At 36.9% G+C, this 13192-nt stretch overlaps 1 protein-coding gene across 1 annotated transcript in view; it reads right to left on the bottom strand.

Annotated features, from left to right (window-relative positions):
- Positions 1–13192, bottom strand: part of LOC149790601 (uncharacterized) — a 400967-nt gene that overhangs the window by 213480 nt on the left and 174295 nt on the right. Inside the window, exons 40-43 of the mRNA XM_089972700.1 lie at positions 9223–9384; positions 6632–6800; positions 2764–3098; positions 1100–1213 (exon numbers count right to left, since the gene is read on the bottom strand). Of these exons, the coding sequence (XP_089828826.1) occupies positions 1100–1213; positions 2764–3098; positions 6632–6800; positions 9223–9384 (780 nt within the window). The remainder of the gene's footprint in view (positions 1–1099; positions 1214–2763; positions 3099–6631; positions 6801–9222; positions 9385–13192) is intronic.

Below are 13192 nucleotides of genomic sequence, written 5' to 3'. Positions count from 1 at the left end.
TCCCATGCAATCTGTCATATGAATATATCTTGGGATTACAACCTCAACATATCTGACGCAATCTGTCATATGAATATATCTTGGAACTACAATTTCAACACATCCCATGCAATCTGTCATATGAATGTATCTTGTCATTTCAACCTCAGCATATCCCAATAACATAATAAACTCAATATTTCCACCAACTTGGAACAAAACAAGTATGGTTTATTATATGATTAAAATTACAACTATTGATTTACACATGATGGTCTTCAATTAATATCATAAACTAATTTGGCCTTCTGACCATGTAAGAATAGTAACTTGCCTCAAATTTTTTTCCAATACCTCAAAATACCTGAAGCCATAGACCTTGAATGTAACAAATTCGCCATTTTCCAATTAAATGTTTTCTTGTAAAGGTTTTGAAACTTTCAGAACATAATTGCTGTGATGTTATGGCTACATCCAAATAATTCCTCCATTACTTATATGCCACTATTTCCTACTTAGAAACACACAAAAATAATTAAGTTGAATAGGGATCCATATATGGATCAGAATTAGGGGGCAGTAACTCATCAATATGCACATTATTACCTTTGGATGGGTTTGTTTTGGTGTTTTCTATGGCCCAGCACTTTTAATGTCATTTGCCAAGGCAAACATAATTATCAGCCTTGCCCACAGGCATATCACAACAGCAAACCCAGTCTGATATGACAGTGGGAATCAAATCAACACCCTTTTGGTCACAGATCCAATGCCCTAACCACTTAGCTACCATTGATTCTACCCTTGGGTGGCATTTTACTACTCAGTACCAGGGTATATCATAGTCTAATAATACCCTCTCTGCCCAGTCCTGTCGGTGCAGTCAATCTCTCTCACACAATACGTACCCTCTCCACACAGTCCTGCTAGGGCAGCCAGTCTTCTCTTACACAATAAATACCCCTTCCACACAGTCCTGTTGGGGCATTCAATCCTCTCTCACAGAATACATACCCTCTCCACACAGTCCTGTTGGGGCAGTCAAGCCTCTCTCACAGAATACATACCCTCTCCACACAGTCCTGTTGGGGCAGTCAAGCCTCTCTCACAGAATACATACCCTCTCCACACAGTCCTGTTGGGGCAGTCAAGCCCTCTGTCTCACAATAAAAGCCTCCTGGACATGGGTCACACTCATTCACAGCCTTCAGATTGGTCTGGTTAGAGTAGGTACCTATATAACAATAAATACAGATTCTACATGAATTGAAAACTAAGTGACACTTGAATGTATGAATGAGTGTTGAACAAAATGTATGGATGGATGGACATGTATATAAAAAGGGACATGGCAGACATTAAACTGGGTTAAAACAACCTTGAAGAATTATTTTCAAAGAATCTTCATGGATCTGACTGGTTTTTCAAAGAGTATAAAATATGAACATTCTGACTGACCTGTGGAACTACCTGTAAACAATACTTTGAATAGCTTGTCTGATTTTCTCCAATGGACAATATTAATGGTGTTCAGTCAAGGGTTTTAAAGTCTCTAATATTTCTGTTTTTGCAACATCATTCTTTGTTGCATAATTATCAATAATGACTAAAAGCCATGAAGTCACTAATAATAGATTTGGTGTCAGTACTGTGAAGTCGCTAATAATAGATTTGGTGTCAGTACTGTGAAGTAAGTAATAATAGATTTGGTGTCAGTACTGTGAAGTCGCTAATAATAGATTTGGTGTCAGTACTGTGAAGTAAGTAATAATAGATTTGGTGTCAGTACTGTGAAGCTTTCACTCGAGGGAATAGTACCTGAAGCCACACAGTTAAATAAAATGAGTGCAACATGACAGCAGATGAATTTACATTTTTCTTGTGTTTCTTGCTTTTTATTTGAGACCTGACAGCACTTTCTCCGATGCTGGAAATAACCAATATCTTGTCACAAGCCTTACCAATTACCTTTCTTATTGTGTCCCTTTGATGCTTTCACCCGACTGTTATAAAGCAGGTCACATTTGCACATGCTATTTTATACAAATCTCATGCAAGTCAAGTGTCAGCCATTTGCATTGTCAGTATGAGTACAATCCCACCCGTGCAAAGGGACACAACTTGTGTGTGTGTGTGTAATTTGGTTTTTTAACGTAGCTTTAACAATTTTTTAGTCATATCCCTATGATGTCTGCCGTGTGGCAGTTTACAGTGATGCCTAGCACTGGGGCATCATGCCGCAGACATGTTGCATGATGTCCCACCCAGTCACATTATCCTGACACTAGGCTGACCAGTCCTAACACTAACCTCTTAATGCTGAGCTCCAAGCGAGGCAGCTTTTAGTACCATTTTTGTAAGTCTTTGGTATGACTTGGCCAAGGATCGAACCCACAACCTCCTGCATCCAAGACAGACACTCTAACCACTAGGCCACCGGAGTGGTCGACACAACTTGTTCCAATACCTAGCCATGTTAAGTACTAATTTGTCAAGTTAATTTTCTCATATTATGTTCTTTCTTTTCTTTTCTAAATTATAGTTTAGTAACATGATTTTGATATTACTGATTCAAATTCAAGGATGGTTTGAAGAATATTGTGCAGAATTTTCAGAAATTCAAGCACTTTTTGAAAAACAAAACCCCCTTTTTTGAAACTCAAACATTTCTCTGTAATAATCTGATTAAACATACTATCCTGTAATAATCTGGTAAAAATGTCAAATTACTAAAATAACATAGGAATTATACAGGTTGATAAATGAAATGCAACTATTAGGCACCTTTCGGACATAATGCTGGGGTAGAACTTCCATTGACACAGTAGGCTCCTGTGGGGCAATCCACCTGCATGGGGGAGCTTGATCCATTGGGGCAATAGTATCCTCCATAACACTGTCCATTGGGCTGTGTCAGGTTCAGTTCCCCACAGTAATACCCTGCAGTGCAAGGTAGGCATGCTGAAGCAACGGTCAGGCGGACATTGTTGGAAAATGTACCCATTGGGCATTTCTGAGGTTCGTTAGAAAAGGCAGGGCAATAGAATCCAGCTGGGCATTCATTGGCATCATTGTCTTCTGTTGGTGTGGCACTTGCTGCCCCCAGTCGACAGTAAAATCTATAAGAAAAGAAAAATACCTTATAATGCCAATTATCATCTAGACAAATATTTACATATCAAGACATCAACTATGAGTGAAAATGTAAATGAAAATCTATATTTTGATTAGAAATACAAAATAATGTTACAATATCAAATAAGATACAGTTGATTTTATGTTATATTTATTTAATTTGAAAATTATACGTATATCCAGGAAATTCCTTAAAATATAACACTTCATTTGCAAACTGAACAAAATAAAAGGAAAGGAAAAGAATAAAATCTATGAATGAAACCAAATTCACCAATCAATTAAAATAAATTCACCAATCAATTAAACCAAATTCACCAATCAATTAAACCAAATTTACCAATCAATTAAACCAAAGACTCCTATCAATTAAACCAAATACCTGAATCAATTAATCCAACTACCTGAATCAATTAAACCAAAGACACTAATCAACTGAATCAAAGACACCAATCAACTGCACCAAAGACACCAATCAATTAAACCAAAGTCAACAATCAATTAAACCAAATACACCAATAAACTGAATCAAAGATACCTATATATTAAAGTAAAAACACCAACTGACTGAACCAAAGACACCAATCAAATGAACCAAAGACACCCTTTCTGTTGAGCCAGTGATCAATTTGTCTTGAACAGAGAAACATTATCTTACTACAAATGCATAAATATTTTAATACATTCACATTACACAAAACAATCTCATTTCAAGTATTGTTACTCCAAAGTTATAAGCATATTACTCCTGTCATAAACAAAATCTATGTCATATGATAGTACATCATAAACAATATCCATGTCATACGATAGCACATCATAAATAATATCATGTCATAGGACAGCACATCATAAACAATATCCATATTGTATGATAGCACATCATAAACAATATCCATATTGTATGATAGCACATTATACATAATATCATGTCATATGATAGCACATCATAAATAATATCATGTCATAGGACAGCACATCATAAACAATATCCATATTGTATGATAGCACATCATACATAATATCATGTCATATGATAGCACATCATAAATAATATCATGTCATAGGACAGCACATCATAAACAATATCCATATTGTATGATAGCACATCATACATAATATCATGTCATATGATAGCACATCATAAATAATATCATGTCATAGGACAGCACATCATAAACAATATCCATATTGTATGATAGCACATCATACATAATATCATGTCATATGATAGCACATCATAAATAATATCGTCATAGGACAGCACATCATAAACAATATCCATATTGTATGATAGCACATCATAAACAATATCCATATTGTATGATAGCACATTATACATAATATCATGTCATATGATAGCACATCATAAACAATATCCATATCGTATGATAGCACACCATAAACAATATCCATGTCATAGGATAGTATGTTATCAACAATACTGATATTATATGATAGCATGGAATAAACAATATCCATGCCATATGATAACACATCATAAACAATATCCATATTGTATGATAGCACATTATACATAATATCATGTCATATGATAGCACATCATATACAATATCCATATCGTATGATAGCACACCATAAACAATATCCATGTCATAGGATAGTATGTTATCAACAATACTGATATTATATGATAGCATGGAATAAACAATATCCATGCCATATGATAACACATCATAAACAATATCCATTCATATAATAACATGTCATAAACAATATATATGTCACATGATGGCACGTTTGATCCATATAAACTACACCATCACTTCAAGCTACTGATGTTCCTTGCACATCAGAAAGCACAATATTGCCTATACAGTGCCACTATGCTGCAGGGTTGAATGGCATGAAAGAACAATATTGCCTATGCAGTGCCACTATGCTGCCGGGTTGAATGGCATGAAAGCACAATATTGTCTATACAGTGCCACTATGCTGCAGGGTTGAATGGCATGACAGCACAATATTGCCTACACAGTGTCACTATGATGCAGGGTTGAATGGCATGAAAGTGCATTATTGCCTATACAGTGCCTCTATGCTGCAGGGTTGAATGGCATGACAGCACAATATTACCTGAACAGTGCCTCTATGCTGCATGGTTGAATTGCCTGAAAGTGCAATATTGCCTATACAGTGCCACTGTGCTGCAGGGTTGAATGGCATGAAAGCGCAATACTGCCTATGCAGTGCCACTATGCTGCAGGGTTGAATGGCATGAAAATGCAATACTGCCTATGCAGTGCCACTATGCTGCAGGGTTGAATGCCATGAGAGCACAATACTGCCTATGCAGTGCCACTATGCTGCAGGGTTGAATGGCATGAAAGCGCAATACTGCCTATGCAGTGCCACTATGCTGCAGGGTTGAATGGCATGAAAGCACAATACTGCCTACGCAGTGCCACTATGCTGCAGGGTTGAATGGCATGAAAGCACAATACTGCCTATGCAGTGCCACTATGCTGCAGGGTTGAATGGCATGAAAGCAAAATACTGCCTATGCAGTGCTACTATGCTGCAGGGTTGAATGGCATGAAAGTGCAATACTGCCTAAACAGTGCCACTATGCTGCAGGGTTGAATGGCATGAAAGCGCAATACTGCCTATCAGTGCCACTATGCCGCAGGGTTGAATGGCATGAAAGCACAATACTGCCTATGCGGTGCCACTATGCTGCAGGGTTGAATGGCATGAAAGCACAATACTGCCTATGCAGTGCCACTATGCTGCAGGGTTGAATGGCATGAAAGCACAATACTGCCTATGCAGTGCCACTATGCTGCAGGGTTGAATGGCATGCAAGCGAAATACTGCCTATCAGTGCCACTATGCTGCAGGGTTGAATGGCATGAAAGTACAATACTGCCTATGCGGTGCCACTATGCTGCAGGGTTGAATGGCATGAAAGCACAATACTGCCTATGCAGTATGACTATGCTACAGGGTTGAATGGCATGAAAGCACAATACTGCCTATGCAGTGCCACTATGCTGCAGGGTTGAATGGCATGAAAGCACAATATTGCCTATACAGTGCCACTATGCTGCAGGGTTGAATGGCATGAAAGCACAATATTGCCTATACAGTGCCACTATGCTGCAGGGTTGAATGGCATGATGGCACAATACTACTTATGCAGTGCCATTAAAAAGTTAAATTTCAAAAAGGAATTACCCCAAAAATGTTAAGAAGATAAACCCTTAAAAATAAGAGCAACATGCTCTATTACAAGATAAACATAAAGGGAAAACATACATATTTTTAAAATATAGGTTCAAAATTTCTTCCATGATTTTCTTTGGTGACACATCATCATAAAGTCACTTAAAACATTTATATAAAAAATTGTCCACTTTGTGGAAGAAAATACAGCAAATAATAATATCTTCCACTGTCAGTGAACATTGGAAAGATTGACACATACACATTTGCCAAAGCAATTAATATGTCAAGCTCAAATTAAATTTACATAATCAATTAACAAGCCTCATACCCTGCACTACACTTTTTGGAGTAGTCTGTCTGGCCTTCCTGGTCGCAATAGTAACCTCCAGGACACGGTAGACACTGAGTGATGTTATAAAGTCCTGTGTAATTGCTGTACGTCCCATTAGGACATTTGAATTCCGTGGCATATTTGGTACCAGCAGGACAGTAGTGGCCTGTAAGGTGATTTAAATAATAATTATGTTGCTGATTTGATAAAAGACAAAAAACACAATAACTGAAATAAGGGTTTTGTGTAAGTCTGTGCCATCTCTATGAATGAGGTTATGATGATATAATTTGCTTACAGCCTTACACAAAACCCTGCACAACACTTTTTGGAGTAGTCTGTTTGGGCATCCTGGTTGCAAGGATGCATCTGTCAAATTTGAATGAATGGAAGATAATTAAGACTCCCATTTTTTTATTTTTGCAGTGGTGGCCAGATTTTTTATTTCTGATTTGCATAATTTTATAACAAGAATGGCCTTCTAGCTATAATTTGATGGTGCTTGAACAACATTGGTATAAATTTACAAGACCTTCAAGTCATGCTTTGTATACAACTGGATAAAATTCTGTAAAACAAGTTGTGGAGAAAATGTTTACATATATTTGTTTTTAGTAATGACAGCCATATTTGAACATCAATCAACATCAATGAAAGGCCTTCATAATTCTGTTCAAGTTGATAAGATTCTTTTCAGTGGTTTTCAAGAAAAAATTGTTTAAAGGTACTGCCATTGTTGGCCATATCTGACGACAGTTCAGAATTAATTTTTAACAAACCTGAAAGGCCTTCTAGTCATGATAGGTTCTGTTAAATTTGGTGTAATTCTATTCATCAGTTTTCAGAAGTTGCTTTAAGTTTGTTCTACATTTAGTAGTAGTAGCCATATTTAATACATCTGCATCATTGGCATAAATCTGAAAAACCTTTATATACAGTTGCTCTCTCTCTTATATTTACCAAAATTCTATTCATCAGTTTCTAGGGGAAACCATTTAGAGGTTTTCTATATTTAGTAACAGTGGCTATATCTTATGCTAAAATGGCATCAGCTGCAACTGATCCTGACATCAACAGACAAAATTTGAATGCACTGGAAACAATGGCAATGCTGCTGCTGCTGCTGCTGATGATGATGATAAACTGTCTCATATTTATGGCATCAACAATGTAACTTGATATATCAGTTTAATTTCATGTAACCTAAGTTCATGACCATAATTTTTCAATGACATGCAATTTGAAAACATTTTCATGTAATTCTAACTTTCTATGTGTGTATCAAGTTTGGAAAAAATTGTTTTATACTAAAACAATCATACAAATGATGGCTGTGTGAGCTAACTTAATTATTCAACATGTGGCATAAAGCATCCATACATTTTGAATATCAATTATTTTCCAACTCTGATGTCAGCAAAACATTCCTCTTACAATATGAAAGTTGCTATTTTATCTACAGGAATGTTGTGTATCCCATTGAATATTCTTACAGGTAAAATCTTTATAATATACAGGAACAAAAAAGAAAAGAAATGGACACCAACTACAGGTGACACTAAATTACTATCATGATACAAAATGGCTGGTCAAGGAGCAATTGATAGTTACAACACTCTAGCCTGATAATTATCTTAAGGTTATGTAATCCAGGATGCAAGCTGGACTTGCTCCCACATACTCCATGCAGGATGCAAGCTGGACTTACTCCCACATACTCCATGCAGGATGCAAGCTGGACTTACTCCCACAAACTCCATGCAGGACGCAAGCTGGACTTACTCCCACATACTCCATGCAGGATACAAGCTGGACTTGCTCCCACATACTCCATGCAGGATACAAGCTGGACTTGCTCCCACATACTCCATGCAGGATGCAAGCTGGACTTGCTCCAACATACTCCATGCAGGATGCAAGCTGGACTTACTCCCACATACTCCATGCAGAATGCAAGCTGGACTTACTCCAACATACTCTATGCAGGATGCAAGCTGGACTTGCTCCCACATACTCCATGCAGGATGCAAGCTGGACTTACTCCCACATACTCCATGCTGGATGCAAGCTGGACTTACTCCCACATACTCCATACAGGATGCAAGCTGGACTTAATCCCACATTCTCCATGCAGGATGCAAGCTGGACTTGCTCCAACATACTCTATGTAGGATGCAAGCTGGACTTGCTCCCACATACTCCATGCAGGATGCAAGCTGGACTTGCTCCCACATTCTCCATGCTGGATGCATGCTGGACTTACTCCCACATACTCCATGCAGGAATCACTGCTCTATAGATCTTTAAATGTCTACTGGTTCCTGTTATTTTCAGAGAGGAATCACAGTTCTATGGATCATTTAATATGCTGTTTGGGGTAAGGAATCCTATTGTTTTCAGATAAGGATCACTGTTCTATTGATCTTAAATATGTCTATTGTTTTTACATAGGGATCAATGTTCTAGGCATAATGTTTTTAAATACAAATCAAGTCTTATTATCCATGTCATATATTTATGACACCAATATTTGCATTTCACAGCAAGCTATTTTTGATGACCAAGAGAAAAAATGCAATGGGGTTTACCTGCTGGGCAGATTGAGTTATTGAAGAGGCTCACTGGGGCAATGGTGTTGTCACAGTAGTGACCATCAGGGCAGATTTTACATGAACTCTGTCCTGTCTCATCCTGGTATGTTCCCGACTCACAGCGCACAGGTAAATGAGCTCCTGACTTACAATAATAACCTGAAAGAAAAATGATTTGCTGATAATTTAGAACACAATTCCTCAATGATGATATAGCTATTGCTATTACTGATTAGAGGATCAACAATTTCCACACAATGACATAGCTATTGCCTTTACTGATTAGAGAATCAACAATTCTCTCACACTGACATAGCTATTGCCTTTACTGATTATAGAATCGAAAATTCTCTCACACTGACATAACTATTGCCTTTAATGATTAGAGGATCGAAAATTCTATCCCATTGACATAGCTGTTGCCCTTACTGATTAGAGGGCCAACAATTCAATCACACTGACATAGCTATTGCTCTTACTGATTAGAGGACCAACAATTCTATCACACTGACATATCTATTGCCCTTACTGATTAGAGGACCGACAATTCTATCACACTGACATAGCTATTGCTCTTACTGATCATAGGATTGAAAATTCTCTCACACTGACATAGCTATTGCCCTTACTGATTAGAGGACCGACAATTCTATCACACTAACATAGCTATTGCTCTTACTGATTAGAGAATCTACAATTCTCTCACACTGACATAGCTATTGCCCTTACTGATTAGAGGATCAACAATTCTATCACACTGACATAGCTATTGCTCTTACTGAGTATAGGATTGAAAATTCTCTCACACTGACATAGCTATTGCCCTTACTGATTAGACGATCAACAATTTTCTCACACTGACATAGCTATTGCTCTAATACATCAGAAACAACACTATGACATTTATTTAAAGTAAAAGAAATCCAACTCTTTTTTGAGCAATTTATGGAATTGAATTATAAAAAGAATCATTGGACCATGATTGTTTTATATGATGTTCCTTAAGCTGTTTTAAAAATGAATTCTTCAATGTCTTTTAAGGATTACATATGAAATGAGCACTCTATAATCCAATATATTAATGAATGAAATACTGTGGTATATGACATATTGAACTAAACAGATGCATAATTTTATGTTGCCATTAGGATATTAGTGTTATTCTATCCTGACCGATAAAAATCCTGATGTATTTGTATATCCTGCATCTTTTTAATCAGAATTTTTAACATAAAGGAAATTCTTCAAGTCTTATGACAATCAATTTTACAGAATGCACAACACTGGCAATCTTGTAGTTGTGAGTACATAGTGTTGTTAGATAAGGGATTTCATCAATGAAAATATGAGCACAAATCTAAAGAAACGTGTGAAAGTAACTTTGCCTGTTCTATGTATTGCATACTCAAAGAAAGCAAGAGTTTTGATATTTTCTCCTGATATTCCAACTGATCATCATTTGAACTAAACCAGCTTTAAACAAGATGCCCACAGCTTTAAACACAATGCCCACAGCTTTAAACAAGATGCCCACAACTGTAAACAAGATGCCCACAGCTTTAAACAAGATGCCCACAGCTTTTAACAAGATGCCCACAGCTTTAAACTAGATGCCCACAGCTTTAAACAAGATGCCTACAACTTTAAATAAGATGCCCACATCATTGAATCAAGTCAGCATCATGAAATTCCAATTGGTCATCTCTAAACTTATGACATATCCAAATCATACAGGGACAGCTTCAAGTGTATTCAGAAATATTCAAGTGGTACTGTTATAATTATTAACTTTAAAAAGGATGAAAAATCTTGCTCAATATTTAATGTTTGCTCTATTCAGCAGTCACCATTGATTGTATTCAATACTTTTAACACTCTAAGTGAAATACCAGCCTTGCTACCATTTAGTGTTAAAGGATAAGCTTTCAAATCAGTAAAAAAAAGCAGTATGCCCATAGCCTTAAACAAGAAGCTCACAGCTTTGAACAAGATGCCCACAGCTTTGAACAAGATACCCACAACTTTGAACAAGATGCCCACAGCTTTGAACAAGATACCCACAACTTTAAACAAGATGGCCACAGCTTTAAACAAGATGGCCACAGCTTTAAACAAGATGCCCACAGCTTTAAACAAGATGGCCACAGCTTTAAACAAGATGGCCACAGCTTTAAACAAGATGCAGATAGCTTTAAACAAGATGTCCACAACTTTAAACAAGATACCCACAACTTTAAACAAGATACCCACAACTTTAAACAAGATGGCCACAGCTTTAAACAAGATGCAGATAGCTTTAAACAAGATGTCCACAACTTTAAACAAGATGGCCACAGCTTTAAACAAGATGCCCACAGCTTTAAACAAGATGGCCACAGCTTTAAACAAGATGGCCACAGCTTTAAACAAGATGCAGATAGCTTTAAACAAGATGTCCACAACTTTAAACAAGATACCCACAACTTTAAACAAGATACCCACAACTTTAAACAAGATGGCCACAGCTTTAAACAAGATGCAGATAGCTTTAAACAAGATGGCCACAGCTTTAAACAAGATGCCCACAGCTTTAAACAAGATGCCTACAGCTTTAAACAAGATGCTGATAGCTTTAAACAAGATGCCCACAACTTTAAACAAGATGCCCAAGGCTTTAAACAAGATGTCCACAGCTTTAAACAAGATGCCCAAGGCTTTAAACAAGATGCCCACAGCTTTAAACAAGATGTCCAAGACTTTAAACAAGATGCCCACAGCTTTAAACAAGATGTCCAAGGCTTTAAACAAGATGCTAACAGCTTTAAACAAGATGGCCACAACTGTAAACAAGATGCCCAAGGCTTTAAACAAGATGCCTACAGCTTTAAACAAGATGTCCAAGGCTTTAAACAAGATGCCCACAGCTTTAAACAAGATGTCCAAGGCTTTAAACAAGATGCCCACAGCTTTAAACAAGATGCCCAAGACTTTAAACAAGATGCCCACAGCTTTAAACAAGATGTCCAAGGCTTTAAACAAGATGCCCACAGCTTTAAACAAGATGTCCAAGGCTTTAAACAAGATGCCCACAGCTTTAAACAAGATGTCCACAACTGTAAACAAGATGCCCAAGGCTTTAAACAAGATGACCACAGCTTTAAACAAGATGTCCAAGGCTTTAAACAAGATGCCCACAGCTTTAAACAAGATGGCCACAACTGTAAACAAGATGCCCAAGGCTTTAAACAAGATGCCTACAGCTTTAAACAAGATGTCCAAGGCTTTAAACAAGATGCCCACAGCTTTAAACAAGATGTCCAAGGCTTTAAACAAGATGCCCACAGCTTTAAACAAGATGGCCACAGCTTTAAACAAGATGCCCAAGGCTTTAAACAATCAATCCAAAAGTGAGAGTAAACTAAATATATAGAAATAAAATTCAGTCTTATCTAGCTGTTTTCAAACTCTGCAAAGTTGATTTCTTAGCTCAGCAATTTTAAATGCTATCTCCTTCTTTTACATACTGAAAAACGCGAACAAAGCATATACAGTTTTGGGTAAGAATGAACTCCTGGTAGACATGAAGATATTGCAAGATGTCAAATTCTGGAATGAGTGCACTTAATGTTGAACAACTTTTCCTGTGTCCTAATTAGGATTAGGCAAAGAGAAATTTACATTGCCCATGCCTTCAGTGCACATTAGATATGGTTTAATGGACAGATGGGAGCTAGATGAACTAAAAGCCTGCATTTATTCACTTAAAATATGTACAAAATAATGAATTTCCATTTCAATCATTAATTAAGACACTTGCAATTTCCTTGGTGTTAATTTAAGTTGGCTTATTGTGGGAATATTTTTAGCACTACAACATAGCTTATTCCACAGATTATTCAGAATTATTGATCCTGTTCACATGATGGCATTACAATCTACGTAATTACATGCTACAATAAATATTTATATTAACTGCAATTATGAATGA

This window comes from Sinohyriopsis cumingii, chromosome 10 (genome assembly GCF_028554795.1).
Source record: "Sinohyriopsis cumingii isolate HCF-2022 chromosome 10, ASM2855479v2, whole genome shotgun sequence".
NCBI classification, from domain to species: domain Eukaryota; kingdom Metazoa; phylum Mollusca; class Bivalvia; order Unionida; family Unionidae; genus Sinohyriopsis; species Sinohyriopsis cumingii.
The sequence above is the reverse complement of the archived record's forward strand: the minus strand, read 5'-3'. Positions and strand labels throughout refer to the sequence as shown.